At 41.4% G+C, this 25,533-nt stretch overlaps 3 protein-coding genes across 9 annotated transcripts in view; 1 reads left to right on the top strand and 2 right to left on the bottom strand.

Annotated features, from left to right (window-relative positions):
* Positions 1-290: 290 nt before the first annotated feature.
* On the bottom strand, positions 291-3,486 carry agk (acylglycerol kinase). The gene is made up of 14 exons (XM_044036821.1): positions 3,237-3,486; positions 3,090-3,129; positions 2,922-3,001; positions 2,761-2,836; positions 2,539-2,664; positions 2,345-2,439; positions 2,169-2,238; positions 1,859-1,938; positions 1,698-1,755; positions 1,346-1,493; positions 1,167-1,264; positions 1,020-1,090; positions 831-915; positions 291-727 (listed from the first exon to the last, which is right to left on the bottom strand). The coding sequence occupies exons 1-14, from the start codon at positions 3,344-3,346 to the stop codon at positions 596-598; spliced, it is 1,269 nt and encodes a 422-aa protein (XP_043892756.1). The 5' UTR covers positions 3,347-3,486; the 3' UTR covers positions 291-595.
* Positions 3,487-3,896: 410 nt separating this feature from the next.
* Positions 3,897-18,418, top strand: nup205 (nucleoporin 205). The gene is made up of 42 exons (XM_044036804.1): positions 3,897-3,947; positions 4,762-4,904; positions 5,121-5,292; positions 5,451-5,595; positions 5,717-5,876; positions 6,058-6,286; positions 6,600-6,764; positions 6,858-7,033; positions 7,407-7,523; positions 7,643-7,780; positions 7,891-8,041; positions 8,387-8,589; positions 8,705-8,887; positions 9,160-9,210; positions 9,521-9,730; positions 9,837-10,074; positions 10,162-10,351; positions 10,523-10,643; positions 10,812-10,893; positions 11,009-11,173; positions 11,283-11,407; positions 11,554-11,668; positions 11,955-12,104; positions 12,281-12,355; positions 12,502-12,659; positions 12,783-12,863; positions 13,069-13,260; positions 13,455-13,656; positions 13,778-13,876; positions 13,977-14,125; positions 14,228-14,419; positions 14,517-14,638; positions 14,797-14,929; positions 15,217-15,343; positions 15,521-15,594; positions 15,736-15,864; positions 16,113-16,239; positions 16,453-16,625; positions 16,780-16,909; positions 17,107-17,235; positions 17,479-17,555; positions 17,669-18,418. The coding sequence occupies exons 1-42, from the start codon at positions 3,920-3,922 to the stop codon at positions 17,819-17,821; spliced, it is 5,979 nt and encodes a 1,992-aa protein (XP_043892739.1). The 5' UTR covers positions 3,897-3,919; the 3' UTR covers positions 17,822-18,418.
* A 1,261-nt stretch (positions 18,419-19,679) lies between these two features.
* Positions 19,680-25,533, bottom strand: part of fgd4a (FYVE, RhoGEF and PH domain containing 4a) — a 46,015-nt gene continuing 40,161 nt past the window's right edge. For all 7 annotated transcript variants that reach the window (XM_044036808.1, XM_044036807.1, XM_044036810.1 and 4 more), the window contains 13 exons: positions 25,115-25,204; positions 24,852-24,997; positions 24,499-24,655; positions 24,232-24,370; positions 24,085-24,143; positions 23,573-23,719; positions 23,081-23,253; positions 21,908-21,938; positions 21,695-21,775; positions 21,488-21,613; positions 21,249-21,386; positions 20,998-21,129; positions 19,680-20,717 (listed from right to left, as the gene is read on the bottom strand). In XM_044036808.1, coding sequence (XP_043892743.1) covers positions 20,448-20,717; positions 20,998-21,129; positions 21,249-21,386; positions 21,488-21,613; positions 21,695-21,775; positions 21,908-21,938; positions 23,081-23,253; positions 23,573-23,719; positions 24,085-24,143; positions 24,232-24,370; positions 24,499-24,655; positions 24,852-24,997; positions 25,115-25,204 — 1,689 coding nt within the window. In that variant the 3' untranslated portion in view covers positions 19,680-20,447. The remainder of the gene's footprint in view (positions 20,718-20,997; positions 21,130-21,248; positions 21,387-21,487; positions 21,614-21,694; positions 21,776-21,907; positions 21,939-23,080; positions 23,254-23,572; positions 23,720-24,084; positions 24,144-24,231; positions 24,371-24,498; positions 24,656-24,851; positions 24,998-25,114; positions 25,205-25,533) is intronic.

Consider the following 25,533-nt stretch of genomic DNA (forward strand, 5'->3'; position numbering starts at 1 on the left):
TTGTCAATACAGGGGTTTGGGTTAGGGTGCATCAGGACCCAGACATGCAGGTACTTCATATAATCAGTTTGAGGGATTTAATTTGGCTCAAGGAGCTGGATTTACATATAAATATGTATAAATAATAAATGGAGCCTTTGTGTTATTTCTCTGTGGGTGTGTATTAGCATTTCATGCTCAAATTCTTTGTGGTGGTTAGGTTTCAGCAGGTGTGGGTTCAGCCTCATTTCTGTCTTCTTATTCTCACCTTCTAAATGTATGCATAATATAATGTTAAACTCACATAACACTTTTGATTTTGGACATTGTAATTTTTTTTAATAAACAAAGTTCGAGTACAGTCCTTTTGACAGACATTGATATATAGATTACAAGTGTAGAGAAAACCTTGGTCCGTAATGTAGTCCTCTTCATAACTGTTAAAAATAACTTAAGACGAAGTGAATATTCCCACTGCCATGATCTCACAGCAAAGCAGTAATCCGTTTTCAAAATTAAGTCAGTTTCATGGCTTTTGCTTGGTTTCTCTATATACTGTATATGTATATCCATCTTTGTCCTGCCATATTGCCGTCTTTCCAGTTTGGTTTTCTCATCACTGCATCTGTGAGAGCTGCTCTCTGCGCTCTCCACTGATGAAGAAGCGAAGTTTCCGTGGCAACAGCCTTATCTCCACAGGCATGGCCTCATACTCCTCATTGTCGATGTTGTAGAAGCCACTGACACCCTTCAGAGTGAGTGTAAGTTGAATGTCAACACAAACACAAGCAGTCAGACTTATAAAATAAAAATCAGTGAAACAGATAAATGTGTTTATAGGGGTTTCTTACCTCTGGCAGCTGTAGCTGGCAAGCACTGGCTTCCACTTTTGTGGAGTTTGTACTGAATACAGTAGGGTCTTCTACTTTTTTACTCCTGTAGTGAAGAATGTACTTTTTAAATTAAATTTACATTAAGCAAAACATCCATATCATGTGACTCTGATTCCAGCAAACTGCAGGGAATTTACAACTACTGACCCGGCAGTGATGAACTCGCCCACAGTCAAGTCTCCAGGCTCTGCACAGACCATCATGGAGTCATCAATGCGCTGCAAATGTAGATAGATGGAATCAAAAATAGTAAAGAATAATCGGTCAAAGAAATACAATTATTTTAAGACTGACCCTCTCCACAGGGTTTTTGTTGTGCGTTTGGATAAACAGCTCTAACGTCGACAGCTGCTTCTCCTCCCAATTCTCTGGCTCCTCCACTTTTGGAGGCTCTGAGCAAACGCACAAAAGCAAAAAAATGTTGGAATTTGCCTTGCGACAATCCAATTATCATCACTATCTCACAAACTCACCTTCAGCAGGTGGGTCCCAGTAGTTACGCAGTCTACGAAAGATGCGGTTAAGCACATTTGGCCTGGGGGGCTTCTGCAGGGGGAGGTCAGGAGGCCGAAGATTGGGAGCCAAAAAGGACACAGTGACTTCCCGGACCACAGGCCACTCCTAAGGGAAATTTTATGACAATGTCTAAATAAAAACAGTAGCTCTACAAAAAATAACATGTTATTGTCAAACTGGGGAACTGATGAATTAGCATCTCGAAATCAGGTGTCACTTTAAGACTCCATGGAAACCTGAGCAAAATCTGTTTAGAGTAGCATGACTTGTCCAGTGTCACATGTTTGATCACTTGACTTATTGCTTTACCTTTAGAGTACTAAACCAATGTGCTGCATTTGTCTTCAGTGGCCCAAGGTACCAATATCTGAAGGGAAATTTCACAATTATTTTGGCAGTATTTACACAGTCTCACATAATTCTATAAACATCATTTACCAAGGTTTATGTCTGATGAAATGAAATCTTACTTGCTGACTGTTGCAGCCACATCTCTAAAAGCTCCCCAACGAAGTCCCATCAAAGCAAAGACTGGCTGGTCTTTCTCCCCCTAAAAACACACAATTCCTGTTCAGCCACTCATACATCTTTAACTGCAATGCAAAAACAACATATATTGAAGACTAAATAATGCTTATACAAATATAAGATACGAAAAGTGGCATTGATTCAAAACTGGTTTAACTTATGAAAACAAATACTGACAAAATTCAACACATACACACTATTGTATGTCCATATCTTAGAGGCTTTGCAGTGTAAACGTAACTTGCTCCTTACTTTAATTTGTAGTACATCAAGAGGTACAGTTTCTCCCTTCAGAATAGACAGAGTTGCAGATGTAATGTCTCTGAAAAATATTTAAAGGTATAAAAATACACAATAATAGCAATACGTCGATCATCATTGTGGTGTGTTTGTAAATCCTTATGCATGATTCTGATTTGATTACATACTTGACTTTGTTGTCAGTGAGGAAGTGGAGACTGGGACTCAGGGAATTGTGTGAGCCCAGCGGAATGAATCCAATTGGTGTGTTACTGAAAGTGTCCTAGTTTCAGGAAACAAAAGGAAAGAATATTATTATCTCTTCTTGTTTAATTTAGCTGGTAATCACAACAGACTCATATGAATACTGTACTACACCAACTTGATCTGGCCGTCGAAGTAATCCTGTGATCGCTTCCTGTAAGGTGCCATCTCCTCCAGCTACAATCAGCATGTCTGTCTGTTCCATAAACTCCATCAACTTTTTTGCCTGGCCTTCATAGTCTGTCTGTAGATGAGGAAACAGTACATGTTTATAACATCATCATGAGTTACTTAAAACTCTGATAATGCGCGAGAATGGAGGAAACAAATCAAGGAATACCTTTACGACCGTAATCTCCACGCCAGCTAGATGTAAAATAGGAGCAGCATTCTTTTCAAACAAGTTGTTGGCTTTCCTGGGGACAAGAAAAATAAATGAAAGGAAAAAATGTCATCTGAAATCTCATCATAACTATTGATATTATATTTGTGTTTTCTTACCCATTACAAGCAGCAGGGTTCAAGATTACTGTTGCTTTTCTCAGCCGTTCTTGAGGAGCTATCTGTTGACGGCCAAATTCCTAGAACAGAGATAATAAAAATGAGTGGACACTTGAAGCTTTGCTTATTTGACTGATCGCTTATGATTGAAATTAAGTGATATCCTACCCTGGCCAATATACAAGCCTCTGTGCGCAGAACACTGTCACTAATAAGATAAAATACGCCAAATGTGAGACACATGAGCAGCCAGTCATTTATCCAGTCCGTTTAAATGCCATGAATGTAGATTTATACAAAAATTAAGATACCCACCAGTGTTTACCATAAAGCCAGTAGCTTCCGTAAGACAGAACACACGCCGCAAATGTGGACTTCTTCCAGTGATTCCGCAGAGTCCTAAACACTTTCACAACCCGTGCCATTATTTTAATTAGAATGTTTTCAAACACTCTATTTGTATGCAGCAAAAAACACGCGCTCCGACGTACAACATACACGTTAGACAATTTTTACATCGCAGCGGTCACACATACTGGTCACAACGCATATCGGCGTGTAACGTCAAAACAGTACGGACCAACACAAGACGGAACCAATGTCAGTTCCGTCTGTGGTCCATAAAGGTGTTTTATTGAAATACGGGTCACATAATTCCATTATAAATCATATTTCAAAGACACCTTACTTTATAAAATAGAAATAACGTACATTCATTTTAAATTGCTAACACCCCCTGCACTGTCGTCATTAATAAACTACAACTCCCATCATGACAACAGACAAACGGCTTCAACGGCTCGAGGACCTCGCCTGAAGATATTTGCAGAATTATGTCAATGTTTAAATTATTTGACTATCATAATTAACCAGTAAGGATGGTGATTTAGAATAGGTGTTCCTTCCAAAAATGACAGTGTGTATAAACATTAAGAAATGTTATATTCCACACTGGCACATCCGCAGGAGCTCCTCCTTCCCCGTTTACCGAGTGTATCATGGCGGCACAGATGGCGGTAAATTCGGGTATGAACCACATTTCTTTCATTGGGTGTCTTTTCTGTGTCCAGTTCTTGTACTGGATGTGACTTTGTATCTCATAGATGGGCATGTAAATGTTGAGTGCCACATCCGTGTGTTTCGAACATACGTTGATTGATCTGTCAAGTTCAGGCTACGACTGCTAAGCTAACCCCAGCCTGCATGGCAATATACGGTTTAGCTAACGTTGATTCAGTAATTAGCAGGTTGACAAACACGTTCGTACTCAGATTTACAGTAAAACTGAAGCTGAACGCCTGAAATTATGTGTCTCTGTGATGGTGCGCAGACCAGGTTGCATGAAACAAAACTGAAACTTAGTGACTTGGAGGGACCAAGTAACTGAGTTGACATTGCTTTTAGCAAAAGTTACCTTACATTTGATTGAATATTGATGTAAGTTAGTTGTTCACATTTATTAGCACAGGCCAAAATCATTTCTCTTCATTCAGACATTTTTGGAGGCGATTGTAAAAACTCATGAAACAAGTGTTTGAACAAGAAATCTAAACGTTCAGTAACAATTGTAATGTTGGATTCTGCTGTATGTTCACACTGTCAGCGTAAACATAATGGAAAACATAATTTCCCAACATCCATCCTGTCAAAGACATTTTTCTTTTTTGGTATATTATCAGAATAGAATATGACCCTTTTGAATTTATCCCAAATGGAATGAACCAAGTGCTCAAAGCAATAGATGCAAATATAACAAAGGCATGTCAAAGTTGGACAAGGATTTGTTAAAGTTAGTTGTGTGAATTTGATGAGACTATTGAAAGCCAATTTTCTCATCCAGGAGCCAGTCTGTGGGGTCCACTGAAAGAACTGTGGGAGACAGTGGATGGAGCTGTGTTGAAGAAACAGCCAGACAGCGTCCACCTCCTGGACCTGCAGCTCAAGAAACACAAACCACACTTTTTGTCACTCTTCAAGAACCCGGTGAGAGTCCATGTAATCAGTGCAGCATTAGAATTTTTTCTTTCCTTTGTCTTTTTTTTGTAATTGTTCATACATGTACAGTACATTTCCATCCATTTATTATGCTAATAATCTTCCAGTGGAACATTATTAGCCTTTCTGTGGTTTGAGTTGGTTAAAGGTTTCTGTAACCTGTCTCTTGACTATCAACAACTTCTTTCATCCCATCACTTTTAGCCAAAGAGTGCTGAGCAGAGAGAAAAGGTGCGTAAAGCCAGCACTGAAGGCATCGCCATTCAAGGTCAACAGGGGTCTCGGCTTCTTCCAGAGCAACTTCTGTCAGAAGCTTTCATCCTCAGTGACCTCTTTGATATTGGAGAGTTGGCAGCTCTGGAGCTACTTTTGGCAGGTGAAGCGGATATAATTTTAATACATTTAAAAAGGAATTTGCTCTCTGTGTATTATGGTGTGCAGTGTTAATGCACTCATTGGTTTTGCATTAATGCCTTTTTAAAAGCATTACCATTTCACACAACTGATTCAGTGAATACTCTTGTTTTTCTTCAGGTGAGCAGCAGCAGCCTTATTTTCCTGGTCTGACTCGAGGACTGGTAGCTGTGTTGCTCTACTGGGATGGAAAGCTTTGTGTGGCACGCTCTCTACAGACACTCATCCAGTCACGTCATGGCAAGACTTTCACCCTGGATCTGAGGTAATACTGTCATTTTAAGTAGTGAAATCAAGAAATGGCTGGTGATGTTAATAGTTTATTTGGTTGTTTATATTCATTAACTCATTTAATTGCTGACCATTGTCCTTACTTTCTATCTCAGTGAGGAGTTGGTGGCCCTGACTACACGTTTTACAGATGAACTGATGACCCAAGGTCTGACCAAACGCATCCTAACCTTGGTGTCCGAGATCAACGTTACACGAGAATTTGAACGGCTGCAGAAGGAGCGTGGCCTGGGTAATGAAAAGCACAGGAAGGAGGTAGGAGCAAATCTTTTGTCTTTATTTGAAACATAGATTTTCATAATTTTATATCAAATTTTTAACCCTACTGGATTAGTTAGTTAATTGAGCAGCCCTCTTATAAGCATAGCGATATGAAGTGGAATAATATATAGAGAGGATTATGGATCTCTAAAAATTCCCAATGTTTTGTTACTAGGTCTCTGACCTCATCAACGAATGCAGACAGGTGTTGGCTGATAGCCTGTTTTCATGGACCTGCCAATCACCCTTGACTAAAGATGACACTCTGGCTCTCATTGGCCACCTGGAGACGGTGACAGCTCAAGCTGATGGCTCTTTGGGTGGTGTGAATCTGGCTCTGGTCATGTCATTGCTCTACTGCTTAGACGTCAGCTTTGTAGAGCAGGGGACTGAAGATCGAGAAGGTATCAGTGCAGTAAAAATGTACAATGTCTACATGTTTTGTGTAGGTTCTCGGTCACCCAAGTGGTAGTCATCTTCAGTAGTTAGCTGTAGGCACCTTGAAAACATTTCACCTCTGATCAAAGAGGCTTCTTCTGAACTGAAGAAGCCTCTTCGATGAGAGGTGAAATGTCTTTAAAGTTGCCTGCAATTTTATTGTTAAGGTGAGTAGTTATAACCACTTACATGTTGACCACTTGCAGTTAAACATGTTTTTGTTAATTCCAGTGTTTTGCTTTTACAGCTACTAAAGTTTTTGTCACTGTGCTTTTTTAGATCTTCTCCATGCACTACCTTTGCTGACAGACAAGCAGTACGTTGCTGCAGTGCACAATCGTCTAATGGATGGCCAGCCATGGAAACTTCCAGGCCTGCAGGCTGTGTGTCGACTGGCTTGGGCTCTGTCCCTGAGGGTCCTTTCCCAGCTGCCACAGGGATCTGGTAGAGCCTCTTTTTCTTTGGGACCCATATTTAAAATTATCTCACTTTCTCAAAGACTGTAGCCATTTAAATGTTGTGCGTTTTTGTGTTCAGCCCTGGTTGAGTTCACCGAGGCAGATGAGGCGCTAGCTGACCAGGCTCTACTGGGAGATGTCTTCCTCTTTATGAAAGAGGGCATGCTAGGATGTGAGAGTTTTTCCCAGGAGGAGTTTTACATTCGCCGTCTTCATTCGCTCATCACAGACTTCCTGGCACTCATGCCAATGAAGGTAAAAGATGCCAGATGCACCACTGTCTCTCTTGAAGTAAAACATAATAATCATGATAATAATAACAATAACTATGATAATAATAGTAGTAATAATAACAATAATAATTATTGTTATTATTGTTGATATTATGCTTTTGTTTCGACATTTTAGAATCAGACATTCCTCTGATAAGTTAATAGGTTTTATAAAGCAGGTGTTCCACAGTAAAATATATATATATATATATATTTTTTTTTTATTTCAGTTTTTCCCTGTTTAGGTCACCACATACCTGCACATAGACCCCTAAACAGGAAAAACTGAAATAAAAAAAACAAACATTTAATTTTACACCCTTATTGAATTATTTGATTTTGGACTTTGTCAACAGGTGAAGCAGCTTCGTAACCGTGCTGATGAGGATGCACGACTGGTGCACATGTCTCTACAAATGGACAGTGAGCTTCCATCATCCTTGCGCAAGGACTTGGACCACCTCATGAACCTAGTCAGTATTTTTTCGGTCACTCACATACACTTCAACTAATATAATTTTTACATTTCAAGGGTTTCATTGTTAGCAGGAATAGAAAATAATTATTGAAATTCATTATTTTGTGTTTTCAGATAGGGGAGTTTTACAATAAAGACTTTTTTGGGCTGGAGCTGGGTCTGGAGTTCTGGTGCCCCACAGAGTCTCTCCAACACACTTCCTTACAGGGATCATACCTAGGAATGGCTTTGCAAAGGCCTCCACATAAACAGGTAAGGGCCATATTTTCGGGGCCATTTAAAATGTAATTGTTTTGCATTTATTTTGAGATTTTTAAGGGATAATAATCTAGATTTTTTTTTGACTATTTCATTTTGTAAAGGTGGTTCTGTCCAAGTTTGTGCGCCAGATGGGTGACCTTCTGCCCTCCACACTCTACATCTCGTATTTGCATATGCTGAAAGGCCTGGCCAATGGTCCCCAGTGTGCCCACTACTGCTTCAGCTTACTGAAAACTAATGGGGCCACACACGGTAAGAGCATTTTTTATAATAACATTAAATACTTTCAAGAATGGATATAAATATTGATATTAACACTGCTTTTTGAAAACTACTGTAAATCTGATTTGCTGTTTCGCCTTTTGACAAGAACCAAAAGTTTGGTTATATCTGTTATTATCTATATAAACGATCAGTTAACGTTCAATTCAGTTCATTTTAGTTGTATAGTGCCAAATCACAACATACATTATCTCAAGACAACCTGAAACCTGGTGGTTGATTAATAGATGTCGAAAATTCCTCTGAAAAAAACTTGTAGATTCAGTTCACTGCACAGTCAAATAAATGCCAACTAACTTTTTGCATGTATTGCAGGTGACAACATTCAGGGCGTTTCGGGCAGCCCTGTATCTTGGGAACATTTCTTTCACTCCTTAATGCTCTACCATGAGAACCTGCGAAGAGACCTTCCAAATCCAGATGCTGCACATTACCGCCACCACCTGAGGGGCATCACACAAAGAGAGCTGGAAGGACTCACCTCATTTTTGCAGTTACTCACCACCATCATAACATGGGTATGATGCAAGAGTCAGCACAAGGATTTTTATTTTTGGTCATATTATCATATTGCGATGAGTGATTAATTAATTTTAATTAATAAATTGTGTGTGTTGTTTTTTGTTTTTCTAGAGTGAAAATGCCAGACTGGCATTATGTGAACATCCCCAGTGGACTCCAGTCATAGTGATGTTGGGTTTGCTACAGTGCAGCGTTCCTCCCGTCCTGAAGGCAGAGCTCCTGCACTGCCTGGCAGCCTTTGGAAAATCACCCGAGATTGCTGCTTCTCTTTGGCAGTCGCTGGAGTACACACAGGTCAACCTTTTTAAAATGACAACAACTGTGCACCTATGCTGTCATTAGATTGATATTTTAATTATTTAAACGTTAAGTTTGCTTTAGAATATGTACCACCTCAAATAATAAGAATGTTGAAAAATAACCAATGTGATTATCAACCACATTTTTGTTCCATTCTATTAACATTGTGTATTTTTAATGATGTTTTTTAATTTTGCAGTCCATGTTGTTAATTTTTTTTTTATATGATATGTTATAAAGCTTTATAACTTGCTTTCCTTTTATAGATCCTTCAGACTGTTCGGGCCCCAGGACAGAGACAGGCAGCTGGTATTGAGGTGAGCAAATATGGAATTAATCTACCCACTTAATCCATTTAAGTGGGTACAGGCAGTAGTAAGTTATGTTGGTGTAATATTGTGCTGTGTTGTTTGAAATGAACACAAGATTTTGTTTTAGTCATAGATGACCATTGTAATTGTTTTACGTAAAGATGACCATAAGTTGACTTCAGTCACTTATTTCTGTGGAGGAAAAAAAGGGAACATAAACGTTTAGATTAAATTCAGTGACCAGAACAAACTCCTCGTATTGTGTAAGCTATATCTGTCAATAAACCAGATTCTGATTTGTCGTATTGTGTTTCAGGTGGAGCTGAATGAGATTGAGTCGAGCTGCGAGGAGTACCCTCTGGCACGAGGCTTCTGTCATCTGATCAGCACGTTGGTTGAGAGCAGTTTACCCATTAATTTGGGTGCTGGGCTACGTGTGCCAGGCTTTCAGCCCTACCTGAACTTTATGCGGGATTCTGTGTTCCTCCCTTTCCCCACCAGAGCTTATCGTCGCCCAGCTGAGAAGGTTCAGTGCTCCTTCCTTGTCTTTACTGTTTAGACATAGCTGCCGGATGCATGTGTTCTCTTTTCACTACAGATATATCACCTTTTTTTCTTTTGCAATCTCTCAGTGGGAGGTTGCTGACTCTGCCCTGGAGGTGTTTCATAAGCTGCTGCGGGACTATGAGCCCCAGCCATCAGACTTTGTACAGGAGATGTTAGAGCTGCAGGGGGAGCAGGTCCCGGCCTACAAGCCCCCTGGCCACAGCATCATGTTCCATTTGCTTAATGACTCGCCCATGCTGGCGCTCTGCCTCAGCCTGCTGGAGGAGGGCGTACGCCAGCTCGACACTTATGCGCCTTTCCCTGGTGAGCTTATGTACAATACTGCTGAGCAGTAGCGTGTATGTGAATGTGTTTATTTTTATGACACATTCCATTTGCTGCCCCCTGCAGGTAAGAAACAGCTGGAGTCTGCGGTGCTACACTGCCTGTGTCTGCTGGATCTGGCTCTGCAGAAGGAGGTGGTGTTCATGGATCTCCTCAGGGAGAGCCAGGCCTCACTGCTGGTTTCCCCATTGGAGCAGCTGCTTCAGGGTGTCAGTCCTCAAACCCGAAGGGCCGATCACATTGTTACTATTGCCAGGTAGCTTCAATCAGTTGTTTGTAACTATCTATCTGCTCTGCATCTTTACTACTTGCCAGAAATGTCATATTTCAATATAAGTTAATGTGTGTATGTAATTATACTTTTAGAATGGCTCATAGTCTCAGAATGAGTGTAATGACTATGTGGAACCATGTTTGCCCTATACAGGTTTCTCTATCATGGTGTCTCCAACCCAGAGGCTGCCTTCCAAAGTGCCAATATCCTGCGTCGCATCGCCAACTACCCCAACATTCAGCTTAGGCTGGTGGGAGATTTTACACATGACCAGGTATATGCATATTTAAGGATTTAACATCATAAAATACATATAGAGCTATAGGTTATTTCACAAAACAAGGCCAGGAAATGGTATTTGTATGTTGTGTTGTGTGCAAATGACCTTCCTTACTGTATAGTTATGAATAAAATCAGAGCATTTGTTGTCTCTGTCTTTTAGACGGTGAGCGACAAATTGATGGCCGGCTTTGTGCAGTGTCTGGACAATGAAGAGGCAGAGGAGGGAACGGAGAATGAAGATGGTCAGAGGAAGACATTTCTTTAATAAATTCAATCCCTTCTGGTTTCGTACTGTGAATGGTGATGTGTAATTGAAAGCATCAAGCTCAAACTTCATTATTGCTAAACTGTTTGCAGACTCAGACCAACAAAAGAAGATGGCAAGAATTCGCCATAAAACCCAGATCCATATTCTAAACCTGCTCATCACGTCCTTGGAGCTCAAGGCTCCCAATCTGGCTCTGTACCTTTTGGGCTATGAAGTCAAGAAGCCTGTTTCCTCCACTAACCTCCAGGACCCAGGTCAGACCACAACCTCAGCTGCTGACCTGTTGATTTTAGAGACTTTTGGATGGTGAAGCATCTATTGCTAAACTCTGTGTTGACGAAGATGATGGTTGTTGTGCTACAGGTGTGCTTGGATGTCCACGGAGCTGCTTGCATGCAATCCTCAGTCTGCTGCAGAGAGGCACTGAAAAGAGAACAGGACCTGTCCTCACAAAGCAAGCCCCACACCTGGCTGAGCTTTGCTACCAGGTACTCTATATCACTAAAGAGGGGCAGGAGTGAGAGATGCATTGCTGTACTCAACCCTGTTGAATATCTATTAGACTTCATATCTTGGTTATCAAATTGATCGGAGTGTATTCTTGTTTGTTTTTGTCATCGTCTTCCTCTGGTAGGTGATCTACCAGCTGTGTGCCTGCCCAGACACATCTGGACCCACCATGCGCTACTTGAGGACCAGCCAGGACTTCCTCTTCTCTCACCTGCAGCACCTGCCTTTTATTCTGCCGAGTGAGTTCTGGGTCCATATTGATCCTCTGAAATATGTGATAAAATCATTAAGGATGTGATGAATTAAGGCATTGAATGCTTGAGGAAGGAAAATGGAAATAACAAAATACAGCAGAGGAGCAATAATTAATCCCTGTTGAAAAAAATTCAGAGAGGAGCAATAATTTACCCCTTAATATTACAGAGTTTATGTCACTGGTGAAATATAAATATGTGACGTGGTAAAATATATATGGTATTTGTTTTTTCTGTACATTACCTTATTTCTGCTTTCTCGTTTCCTCAGGTAACCAGATTGCTGCCCTCTCCCAGATGTCTTGGCTCATGAAAACAGCTGCAATCGAGCTGAGAGTGACCTCACTAAACCGTCAGCGGTCACATACGCAGCGCCTTGTCAGTCTCCTGCTGGATGACCAGCCACACACTCAGCATACAGGTGAGTGTGATGTAACATAATACTCTTTCAGTTTTAGAAAATGATTTAAGCTTGTCTTTTTTTATGCGTAAAATATAAACATACACAAGTGATTATATCAATCAATCAAAAAAGTCTTTTGAGTTATAACTGCCAAAATTGCTTGAACCTCTTGATTTTTTTTTTTCTCCTTTCAGCTGATGGGGAGTCTGGGATGGAGGAAGAGACCAGATCAGTCAGTGGTTTTCTGCATTTTGACACAGTTTCTAAAGGTTTGGCACATTTCAAAATATTACCAGCTTAATAAAATCAGTATAGACTCTGTTGATATTTGAGTATTTTGTATGAACCTGTATTTATTCCTCTTGTTTTTTCACGATCATGATAGATTGTTTTTTACTCTTGCTCATTTTGTCAGTGCGCAGGAAGTTGCTTAGTGTCCTCGACGCCATCAATTTCAGTCAGGAAATGCCCGAGCTTCTGCAGCTGGACTTCTTTGAGCGCGCTCAGATAGAGCAGGTGATCTCCAATTGTGAGCACGTCAATGAGCAAGGACACACTGTGTGCAACGTTAAGGTGAGTTTCCAGGTTGAGCATGTGATCTACTCTTTTTCTGTTGGGTTGATTTACATTATTATTTTGTTGTTCTTCCTCTAATTTGGAGTCCTATATGATATAATGTTGTAAATTTCCTCACAGCTGCTTCATAGAGTGCTGGTTGCGGAGGTGAATGCCCTGCAAGGGATGGCAGCCATCGGACAGAGGCCCATGTTAATGGAGGTGAGTCTTTTTCAACTGCTTTATGTAGAACTTTTACAACATAAGTAGCTATCGTGCAGTAGATTTTAACTTTTGAAATGGGACTTTCAGCTGTTTTTGTGAGTTTAAAATGAATCGCATAGAACAACTGTGTTGTTGAAAATGTCCGTAAATGCTGCAAATACTTTGGAATTTGCACATTCTCATTTCTTTTTTTTTTTTCTAGGAGGTGAATTCCATCCTACATCACGTGGTTGAACGAAACTGCGTCCGGCGAAGTCTGAGTGCGAAGCGGCATGCACTGCAGTCTTGGAGGAGCCTGGTGGAGACGCTGCTGACTGCCTGCCCTGCCGATCTTATACCTGCTGATGACAGACAGCTCATCATCAGAGACCTGCTGCTAGACCTGCATGACAAGGTCAGGGAGAACACTTGGGTGTTGAAACTACTGTGGCCATTATGTTAAAGAGGATATTTTATTGTTTTAATGCAAATCCCTCCCTTATCACAGTTTGACTGTAAGGTTGTTGTAGTGTTCATGTAGTGCTCTTTTCATCCTCTTAACAAAATTTAACAACACTTTAAATCCAATGATTATCCTGTCTTGTCCAGGTGTTGTCTGATGATGCAGCAGGAGAACTGATGCCCATTGTTGCTGGGGCAGTCTTCACTCTGACAGCTCACCTCAGCCAGTCAGTGTTGTCTGAGCAGCAGCAGGGAGTTGGATTAGAAACATCCTCTGGCTTTGCCTCCATCGCCAACTCTGCCTTGCATTTGATCCTTCGCAAGCTGCTGGACTTTATTCTTTCCACTGGTTAGTGATCATACAAAACCCCTTTTACTCATAAACCCTATGACTGTCTCATGCAGTGTGCTTCTTTCTCAGTCTCTTGAATCTCAATGAGATAAAATTTTCAATTTTTTTACATTTTAAGGAGGCGGTTACCAGCGTCTGCGTGCTCATCTGTATGGCTCACTGCTGTACTACCTTCAAATCGCCCAGAAACCTGAGGAACCAGATACGCTGCAGACAGGTATAATGTTTAACACTGGACATGTGCTGTTATTTATTTGATAGACGTTAGAATACTGTTGAAGCTTTCTTTCCCTAAAAGTTCTCATTCACTTCTCCAGCTGGGAAGGCAATGTGGGAACGACTCACAGCCCCTGAAGACGGTTTCTCCAAACTACAGAGAGAGAACCTTGCCATCATCGAGAGTTACGGCACATCCCTCATTGAGGTTGTGTGCAGGGACGCCTGTGATGGCCATGAAATTAGCAGGGTAAGGGCCATACCATGCATTTTCTAAAATATCACTTGTTTTGTGCTTCCTGGATCTGACCTTGATGCAATCTGATGTTTTAATGACTCTTCTGTCTGTCAGATGCTGGCCCTGGCAGTTCTGGACCGCATCCTGTCAATAGACCGTCAGAATCAGTGGCTGGTTTATGTCTGCAACAGTGGCTACCTGCGCTCGCTGGTTGAGAGCCTAAGACATGATGATGTCGCCCTCCAGACCCTGCTCACACCTCAGCCACCACTCCTCAAACCACTCTACATCTATGAGAGCAAGATGGTGAGGAGACGTGGACAATTTAGATACTATTTAAAACACACACTGTGTGTTGTTCTTAAGTTTGACTGTGTGTGTATGTGGTTTTTTTTTTCTTTAGGCTCTAATGACCCGTGTGGCTAAGACAGGCCAGGGAGCTGTGGAGCTGCTGCGCTGTGGATTAGTGTCACAGCTGATGGAGTGTCAGGTGTTTGACATGGTACCTGACAGCGATGCACACAGGTATGGAGCTTGAAAAGGAAGGAGTGTTTTTTTCATCCTTTTGACAGTGTGACATAAAAAAGAAATGTCCCTAGAGTAAAGTGTGAGAAAATCTAATACCATTGCTTACATTGTGTTTAAATTTATCTCATGTTTGTGTGTTTGCTTGGGGTCTACAGGATGATGAGGGACGCGTCGGGCTTCATCCCCAGTCCTATGGACCGCTATAGACAGATTCTCTTGCCAACGTTGAGACTCTTTCAAGTGATCCTGACCTCTACTACCATGGACCACCAGCAGGGGGCAACACAGGTAAAATTAGTTTATTTCAAAGAAAGATCCAAGTCTATTAAGTACTAAGAGACTTGATCTTTCTAAGTCTGTTAAGTGTTAATACAAAGTATTTATACCTTCTTTCCCATCGCTCTCGAGCCATGTCATAAGGGTTAAAATTGTTGTCACCCAAGTTGACCCTAAAAATGCCATAAATGTCAGTGTATTATTTATTACTGCAGCATGTGCAGAATGATCATACAATATAATGAGTATAACTAACTGTATTTGCATCACAGCTAACATTTTTGTGTGTGTATGTGCAGGTTCTCCAGTGGTTAATCGTCCACGCAGACACCATTCAATCACTGTTACGCTGTCATGAACTTAGCATGGGAACTTTGCAGGAGCTGTCTTTGCTTACCGGGATCATCAGTAAGACGGCTCTGCCAGGTACAACAATAACCAAGCACACAAAGTTTAAACCTACCATATGTTTTCGTCACTGTGTTTTCACAGCTGTGTTTCATGTTGTTCAATTTCCTCACCTCGAAAACCCCCAAAAACCACAGTTTTCACACATCGGCAACTCTGTGAATGAGTGTGTTCTTGTGCTGCTTGGTCTCTCAGGTGCCCTGGAGGTTAGTGGAGAGGTCAACAGCGCTGCTCTAATGGAGTTCCAGGGTCATATCAACCGATTCCAGGTTACATTTCTTTGTTAATTTATATGTCTTACTATATGTATTGAAGATATTGAAATATGACTGATATTCGAATCATTTTCCCCCATTTACATTTTGTTTGTGAACTGCACAGTTGATAATAAACCTTTTATCTGATTGTAGCGCCTGTGTCTGTCTCTGCTTGGCTGTCTTGTGGGAAGTGAGCGAGAGAGGCTGCTAAAGCAGGCTGAGATTTCTGCGCCTGGAGAATCAGCAGAGCGTCGAGAGGACATGGAGGTGGCCATGCAACAGGTTGGCCAAACTTTTATTACTATTGGAGTAATAACAGATATACAGATGAGGGAGGTGATACATTGTTATATTGATAAAATAATTTAATATTCAATGTTAAATGCTTTGAGTTGCCAGGGGGCATTGATTTAGGCACGATTTCCTTTTTACATGTCATCAACTGAATCAATGTGTGAAGCCCCGTTTCCATGGTCCAGATTAAGTTCTGCAGTGTCAGTGACTGGAGAGGTTCTGTCCTCTGTCCTCAGGTGTGTGCCAACATCATGGAGTACTGCCAAGCCCTGCTACTGCAGAGCTCAACCCAGGCTCAGTTCAGCATCTGCCTCTTCAGCCCGTCGGGCAGTGAGCCAGCTGGCAGGGACGGAGGACGCACAGGTCAGTGATGCTCTGTCCTTTCTGATGACAAAGGAACAGGAATTCAGCTCATGTCACTGTGCACTGTATACGCAAACCCTATTTGTTAATACACTTAACATTAGAAATGTCCTTTGCTGACTGTATGCTAATTTTTCAGTTCAGAAATCCAGAAAGAAGGTTTTTATTTTAATAGTATAACAAGTAAACTATGGCTTTAATTCCCCCCCAAAGATCTTTCATCCACTCTGCCGTCGTTGGCTTACTCCCGAGCACCCGGTCTGGGTCTGGTCCTGTACCTGCTGAAGAGCAGCGCTGCAGATTTCTTCAGATTCCACCAGAGTCACAGACAGAGCCTGAGCAAGCTCCAGAGTCTAGATCAGCTGCCTCCTGAGGAGCTGAAAGAGGTAACGACACACTGAAACATCAGTTCTCTTTGTTTCACACTTGCCACACTACTGTAGATGTGTTATGGAAAACAGCAGATAACATGAAATGTAAGGATTGTTAGTGGCTCCAACATGCATTGACTTAAGTTGACTTAACACATTATCTCTGTAGTTGTGCCAAGGCCTGGTGTCGGGACCAGGAGGGGTGGAGAAAATCTCTTCAGTCCAGAGGAGCCTGCTTGCCAAGAGACGACTGGTGCAGCTTATCAACAACCGAGCCAAGCTGCTGGCTCTGTGCTCCTGTATCCTTTGCCCCATGAAGGCACAGTTGTAGTGACAAGACTTAACAGCGTCAGGAAAAAAAAGTGCATTTGTTTCCCGAACTCCCAATTTAAAAATAACATTTTGGTTCTTCCACAGTTCTCTTAAGTAAATTGGAATATAAATATGTAAATGTTACAATTTGGTGCTGTAAATACCTTGACCCCACCGTTCTCAGATGTCATTGAGACGTGTTTGTTTGTGTTGTGGCGCCACCTGGAGTACTACCTGTTGCATTGTACACCCACTGACCCCAAGGACTCCCTGTTAACTGGGGCCAGCTTGAGTAGATCACGCTTCACAGATGGTGAGGAGAAAGTATTTGATGAGCACATGTAGGAACTGGGCAGAGTTAAACTAATTTTAACACTAGTGTGGTTTCTATTACAATGTATCATTGGCAAAAATGAGTCACCACAGGAGGAGGATAAGAGGACTCAACATGACGACATCAATAGAGCGCCAGTAGCTGTTGATACATGGTCTTAGTTTGTGTTTGCTTACATCTTTTTTTGAGGTAATATCATTTATGTTTATTTGTTTTCTTCAGACTCATTTGGAGGATTGCAGCTCAGTGGAAGTCGTGGACTGAGCCTGTCCCGGGTCAGCCAGCAAGACTTAGACCTGGTAAGAAATGGCTGTGTTCATGTTGCACCTGTAGCGCTCACATTCTGTAGTATTTCTACATCTACCTTTTTTTCCCTCCTAATTCCTTCGTTCTTTGTTTCGTGTGAGTGCAGCTGAAGAGTGACATGGCGGCAGGTTTTGGGGAAGCGCTGCAGAGGAAGCTGCTGGAGGTGGAGGGCTTGTACAGCCAAGTCCGCTCCCGCTACACCTTCATCCAGGCCCTGGTTCGCCGAATCCGCGGCCTGCTCCGACAGCCCAAAACCTGAGGCAGACGCACACTAACACAAAGACTGGCCAAATTTCCATATTCACTCAAAATATCTGCCAAGCATAAAGATGAGCGAGACCAGGAAACTACTCAAGACTTTCTCAGTCGATTTTTTTCTGTCTAGATCACTTCCTTTTTACTGACCTATTTTGGCTCTTCTCCTCGAGCACTGTGGGACTTTACCACACGGTGCATTCTTTGTAATCAGTCCTAATGATCTTCTTATTGTTGTGAAAGAAGCACTCTCTGGATGAGTGAGAAATCTACTTTGCCGAACACATGTGTGAAAGTTTTACTTGTGAAAATTTGATATTAGTTTTTTTTTTTTTTTCCTTTTGTGAAAAATAAACATTTTCTATGTCTGTTTAATACTTGTCTAGTTCCCACAGACCTCACAACATTTTATTATCTCAATATCTCTGTTGGTCACTGAGTCACTGTCTCCTGATGTAGTTGGGTGTATGTCAAGTGTGTATACATAGAAAACTCCCCCCTGATTCAATTAGTGTTTCTCATCACCTGTCTTTACTGCACCTAACTTTAGGAGCTGTGCATTTTTAGCATTTTACATTATTAATAAATCACCTACTCTTGACTAACAGCATCTTGCTTTAAGTGTGTCTGGGTTGACTCACTCTGAAAACTCAAAACAAGGAACCAAAACAAGACATTTCTCTGTGAAAGTAACATCAGGAGGACAAAGTGACCGCAAGTGTCGTATGAGGCTATGAGGAACCCTGTAGGGAAAGTTATCTAATCTGGTTTTATTTGAATGAAGTGGACCTTCATTTAAGACTGTAAAGTGCGTAGATTCTCAATCCTTCAGGAAGGTATTGAAAACAGGAAAAAAATCAGAATATACATTCAGATCTTGGAGACGGTGAAGTTTGTGCTCTTTATTTTTTAATACTGAGGAGGGGTGTAGGAGTTCAGAGGTGAGCACCAGCGCTGAGTACAGAGAGAAGCCTGAAAATGGGACCATGACAATGGAGACGCTCACTGTGAAGAATATAGGCACATTTTTATCCCCAAAGTCCGTCCAGTACTGTAACTGGTCACTGAAGAATCAAGGTGATGCATCTGTTATTGGGGGGAAAAAAAACGTGCTCTCAGAGGAAAAAAAAAACATCCGCCCACTGAGCTACGCAGTGGACAGGAAGGGCACACACATTTTGTGCTACTATTAACAGATCATGCTCATCATTCTCTATAAATTACTTTTAAATAATAATTACAGCATTAAAAATACATTTACATCTCTTGCGCCAGGTTTTTTTTTCTTTCTTTTTTTATATCTGAGATTGTGTTGCATTGGCATCAGAACAGAACTGCCACACAAAGATAAATGACCGTCATCTCTCTCTTCATGAACTGAGCTCAGTGACTGTTGTGTAGCTCCGACTACAATTTGCAATTGATCCTCCACTTTGACTGTAATGTACTGGATCGGAAAACGTGATTGTAATGCGATATGACAAAATATAATGACGTTTATGAGTTTGTTATTTTCTACAGTGGTAACAAAACCTTGATTAAATAGATGAGACTATGTACACATTTGGTTATTTAATCTACAAACGGTTGCTCTGTCATATTATTTAATTTTTTTTTGCAACATAAAATAACATAATTGAGGTAAGATTTTTATCTTTATTGCCCACCTCTATATGTCATGATTGCTGAAATTGTTTGGGCCCCGACTGTAAAGCAGCTCTTTATTATCAGCTGATGTATACGTATATATATGTATATATATATATATGTATGTATATATATATGTATATATATATATATGTATGTATATATATATATATATATATATATATATATATATATATATATATATATATATATATATATATATATATATATATATATACATATAGTCCAAAACTTGCAAAATTCATAGAGGACACACTATGCAATAGGTGCAACAAACTGTGGAGCACCCACATACATGAGAGGGAGATGAAACCATCATTATCCCAACAATGACGACGTCACTTTCCCAGTTCTGGAGCCATCTTTCTCAAGCAAAGAAAATGGGGTGGGGGAATACTGGAAATGCTTTACATCATACTTTCATGGTTTTCTGTTAGAAACTCACTCTGAGACTTATTTCTATATACATTACAAAACTTATATCCTACACACGTATACAGAGCTGAGTTACAGCACTGGCAGACTTTAGTTTGAACAGTCGTTTAGCTTTCATTCACACCCTGTGCAGATCGTCCACTGGCTCAAGAGGACTTGACTGAGGTCCATCCATGGAGAGTTTGAGTCTGTCCCCAGTAGTGCTGGTCTGAGGGAAGTCCAATAAGTCCGGAAGTCTCTCTGCTCTAGTGTTGATTGTACCAGAGATGTCCTTTAGTGAATCAGAATGTGGGAAACATGACAACAGAAGACTGACACAGAAAGAAAGGCAGCTTATCCAGCACTGATTGGATTTTTTTTTTCTCCACTTAAAGTTCCAAAGATGCTGTGGATGGAGAGTGTGCTTTTATATTCTGTTCATGCAGCAGAAATCAGCACACCGTGTCTCTCTTGGGCAACCAAACAGCAGTTTGCTTGTAGAAAAGTCTCTGACATAAGTTTGATGGCAGGAAAAAAAAAAAAAAGCCTTATGTGCTGTCCGTGGCCAACTCTTGTGTGTTGTTGTTGTCCATCACGTCTGTGCTGCTACCATTTGTCTCAGGGCATTCTGGCACCCCTCCCGTCACGGCCACTCGTATCACTTTCAGCCAGCGCTGCTTTAGCTCCTCGGATTCTGCAGCAAAGTTGTGGACAGACTTGGACTGAGAGATGCGGAAACTGGCCGGAGGGTCTGTGGGTCGGACACTGTCATCCACTGAATAACCCAGGAGGGGGATTGTACACTGAGCCTTCACATCCTGGAGAGAGTAGTCAGGGATACACAAGAAATGTTATCTGTATTGATTGACTGTAAATGAATGAGGGTAATAAGAGCTTAGACTGGATTTGATTTTATTGATCCCAAACCAGGGATATTCACTAGTTACTGCAGCAAACAAGGGTAAAGTAGACTGAATATAATTAGAATAAGCAATAAAATGAGATAAAAACTGCTTTCATTATGGTCAGTAGCATGAAAAGTACAGTGGCACAGTGTTGTACAATCTTTCTTTCCTATTCATTTTCTTGCCGTTTTACCTGCGGAGCTCCGTAGAGGTAGAGCACCAGACATTCCTTCTCAGGGATGACGCACCACACCTTCTTGTTTTTCTCACAGTAATGCAGAAAGCCGCACATGACGCTGTTGCCTGTGAACTGTGCTGCCTCAATCTGCACAGAGATAAAGATCAAAAATGATGATAAAACATAGATATACACAATTACGAAGAGCTCGAGGGGGAATTCCAACTTGCTCTTGTATTAAATCCCTAGTCAAACATCCGCCTCACCTCCAGTATGCCCTTCTTCTTGCCCTCGGCTACTGTTTCCCCGGTCAGGATAGAGAAACAGTCCCTGCAGACTTTGTTCACCTTGTTGCCGTCATACTCAAGCGCCACCTTGTTGTCTGAACATTTCCAACACACCACCTGTTAGTAAAAAAAGGGAAGATGACATCCGTGACTCTCCTAAGTAGAAAACTCGATCTCTTCCCCACACACATTATGCATAAAGTAGCACGGCTGCTTACATAGCCGCATGCTCTGCAGTGGTGTCTCCGCCGCGTCAGAGCGTTGAAAGACTCTTGGCACTTCATGCACATTGTCACTTCATTGTCGCGGATCCAACGAGGAGCACGCTTACCCAGCTCTGCTTTCTGGAATGAAATAAAAACATACTTAACACGGCAGAGCAGAAAGGTGTCAGTAATTAAATCCTTTTTAAATGCCACACTGACCGATACTTCGTCCACATCTTTTAATGCGTTTTTGAACGACTCATTTTTTTGCTGGAAGACCTCAATGGTCTTCTGGAAAGCCTGAGGGATAAAACAAAAAACAACAAAAAAAAAAACATAATCAAAATGAAATGCTAATGATGCTCAAGCTCATATCATCAAATATAAGAATTATTTTAAAAGAAATAATTGTGTTTGTGCTGTTTTTTTTACCTTTATCCAGCCTGCCTTGTCCTGCTGTGAGCTGAGAGGGGAAAAACAACAAAAAAACATAATTAAAAACAGTAAATTGTCGAGTTACCTGAGTATTAAATAATGTACACACACACATATATGTGTGTGTATATATGTATATATTTAAAAAAATTAATGTCATTTTATTTAATACATTTCTCTCATCTATGTTCTAAAGTTGAGTTAACTGTCAAGTTCCCATCAGCAATGAAAGGGTTACTGTCCTGAAACATGTTATCCAATCAGAATCGTCCGTCTCTATTAGGCAAATTGACCAATCACGGTTTGATTTTGAGTGGGTGGGCCAAAAACAATAGATGCTATACCTACGTGAGGTCCGAACAGCGCAGGTCTAAGTGTGGCTAGCTTGATAGTATCGCCTTTGTCAAGGCGGCCTTTCACAGAAAAACTAAAAAGTCATAAGAAAATGAAAGTCCAACTCCAGAACTCGAATTAAGAGAAAAGGTTATGAAAGTGGAAAGGCATTTAAATTCTAATTAGTTGGAGACGTGCGCAGAGCGTACCGGAAGCTGCACAGTGAAAGCTACGGGCTGCACTTCGACTTCCGCAGGCTCAAGATGGAACTGACAGTCATGTACAAACTTTGAGGCAAGGAGCCCATCAGACCTGCTGCACTTTCTGACACTTAACGAGCTGACTGAGAGCATGCCGCAGCTGTATCCCCTCACCTCAAGTCAAAGGACAAACTTTACTATGCTGCCGTCGCCCACTTCACAAGGAAAGACCGACAAATGGATTTCGTTTTCATGTAAGGTAGGCCTATGTTGTAAGCCCCATCAAGGGCGTCACTTTGTTTATAAAAGTGCTGGGGACAATAGCCATAGCTTAACTGTGAAGGCCCCGCTGTATAGCTCACGGTTCGCCACTGCAATTATACCAACATGCCAATTACGTGCGGTCAAAGAGCTTTTTCAGAGAATCACAGGATTTCAGAATGAACCTTGGGTGTGCTCATTTAGGTGGTCTTCCAAATATAAGGGACATTATACTTTATGGGAGACAAATTACACACAATTATACCCTTCGGTGTGGGAGTGGGTGAGCTGTTTGGTAGCTTTAATATGGTTTACAGCAAAACTTAAAACCGTCCAACTGTAAGAAGGATTTAGCATCTTGGTGTATTGTGTTTACCTGGCCTGTAGCTCAAGTGTCCTCTCCTTCCCTGACACCTGGAAGGTATGCGGATAGTCCTCATTTGTCGTTTCCAGGACCTTCATGCCGTCTATGCCAATTCTTGTCCTCACTGTGTACTTAGGCCCTCCCAGGCTAAATTTGGGCACGCAGTACAACAGCATGTTGTTGAACTGGCAGAAAAAGAAAGAAGCACAACATCTTGGTACCTTGTGGCAAAACATGATGGAGTACAAATGACTAGTTTAAAACACCCTTAACTCTGTAGAACCTGAATTACACAGACGGAGACATTCAGCCTGAAGTTAATTATCACATCATCTTTGTATTTGAGAGAGTGTGCCACTCATGTATTCTCCCACAGAGGTGGTCCTAGTGAGAAATGATTCACTTGTTTAGATTGAATCGTGCTGATGAAGTCTTGCCCTCAGCATAATTCCCTGCAGGCCCCTCTTTTTTTTAGACGAGAAAATGTTCTGCACTTTCTCTCACCAGGAATAGGTATCTCTCCATGGCCGAGGTGTTCCTGGCTGCCAGCTTCAGGATATGGCCCTCTTTGATGAACTCATTAGATGGGTGGACAATGTCCTCCTCCTCGCCCAGCATCTCGTATATCTCCAAGAGTTTCTTCAGGTTCTCCTGAAGGAGGACGGGACATTTATTTTAGCCACATGTTAAAAAAAGGTGTTGGTGAGACTGTGTTCACCTGCAGCACTTAACATTGAAAAACAACACCCTAAAGAAGGGAGTTGAAGGTCAAACTCCTGTCATATCTATCCGTTACTAAGCAACCAAAACATGGGGAATGAACTTCATTACATTGTGTTATATATACACATTTCATTGTGTTATATGTAATTTTTGGGTTAAATGGCCTTTAAGTCACATATTAAATTAAGAAAAATAATCAAAACAGACATGCCCAGAAAAAAAATGTGTATTTGTGTGTGTGCAGAATACGCCACTGACCGACCCCTAAGTCTAAGGTGTATACTGTTACTTACAGATTTTCGTATGGCGCTGTTGGAGTGAGTTGCTGCCGTGGCAATGATTTCTAATGATTCTGGAAGAGAAAAGCAAACGGTTACCTAAAAATATCCAAAGAGAAAATAAAAGTAACACCTTGCGTGATAAGGTGATAAGGGACTAACTTTCTGAATCTCGTCGGTCAGGGTCGTCCTGCGGCAGCTTCTTCAGATAGTCTTTGAGCAGCATCTCATATCGAGGGACTCGTTGCACAGGCTCCAGCATGTGATGCTGAAGAGTCAAACTGCCACAGACTTCCTGACTCTGTCCAGAAAAAAACAATGACAAAAAAATACGGATATTGACAAAAAACAAGATTTGTTCTTTTTATATTCATACAATGGTATTTTTCCTCTGGAGTTGTTTCCGGATGTTATTGTGGGTGACGGTACCTGTATTTCCTGAATGAGTGCCTTGAACTGTGGCGAACGGTCAGAGTGCTGTTTCAGCAGCTCCATGGCCTTGTCGAAATTCTTTACATACTCAGCGTACATTTTGAGAAAAGGCGTGAGTTTCAGCAAGATGTCACCGATGCGAGGTGTGGATGCCCTGCAGTGGCATAAAGTATTCGAATGAAAATATGTATTTTGAGTTTTTGGATTATCCAGCATGCATAATCATCTACACGCACTGCCACTGAGTGCCACTCCGGCCACTTTATTAGCTATCCTGTGTACCAAATAAAGTGGCCAGCGAGTGCATTGTAATCTCTTTACTATTGTTCACCTCCGGGGCTGCCACTCACCATTCTCCCATGCGTTTCTCCAGATCTGGCAGCAGAAACTGGCTGTGAAAGGTGTGGATGGAGGAGATGTTGGAGAAGATGTTCTTCACCACGTCCACGGGGAACGTTCCCTTGTTAGCCTCCTCCATTAGCTTAGCACAGAACACCTGAACATCCACACATGCAGACAAGGTAAGATGATAAATGACAAGATGATTGAATGTTTATTTAAACAAAAATGAAAAGGAAAACATGCTCGCATCAAGGTTTCTTGACATCCATACCTGGTCCAGCAGGTTCAGTCTGGCCACATAGGCCTTTTCTGTCTGCAGGAGCTCGCTGGCAATCTTGAAAAGCTTCTGCTCATTTGTCTCCTGGGGAAAAAAATAAAATAAAATTGTACATTAGTGGCAATTTTTGTGCGTATAAAGTTTGCAGGCAGCGCAACGACCGTATCAGTACAAAACTTTGCCGTAGGAGAACGAGACATCAAAGGCTTTCACCACAGAGAATTGAATGAATAAGTTTCGGCGTGAGCTAAAGAGTGTAATGCAGAAGTGCAGGACAAACCGTACACAGCCATGATTTCGGTTCATCTCGGTTTTCACTCCCAGTTCACCACTTCATTGTCAATGGCTTCCTGTCTCTCTGCAGGTTCCTTATCATTTTAATACTGAAATCTCACCACACAGAGTATTTTAAA

Source organism: Solea senegalensis, linkage group LG10 (assembly GCF_019176455.1).
Source record: "Solea senegalensis isolate Sse05_10M linkage group LG10, IFAPA_SoseM_1, whole genome shotgun sequence".
Taxonomy (NCBI): domain Eukaryota; kingdom Metazoa; phylum Chordata; class Actinopteri; order Pleuronectiformes; family Soleidae; genus Solea; species Solea senegalensis.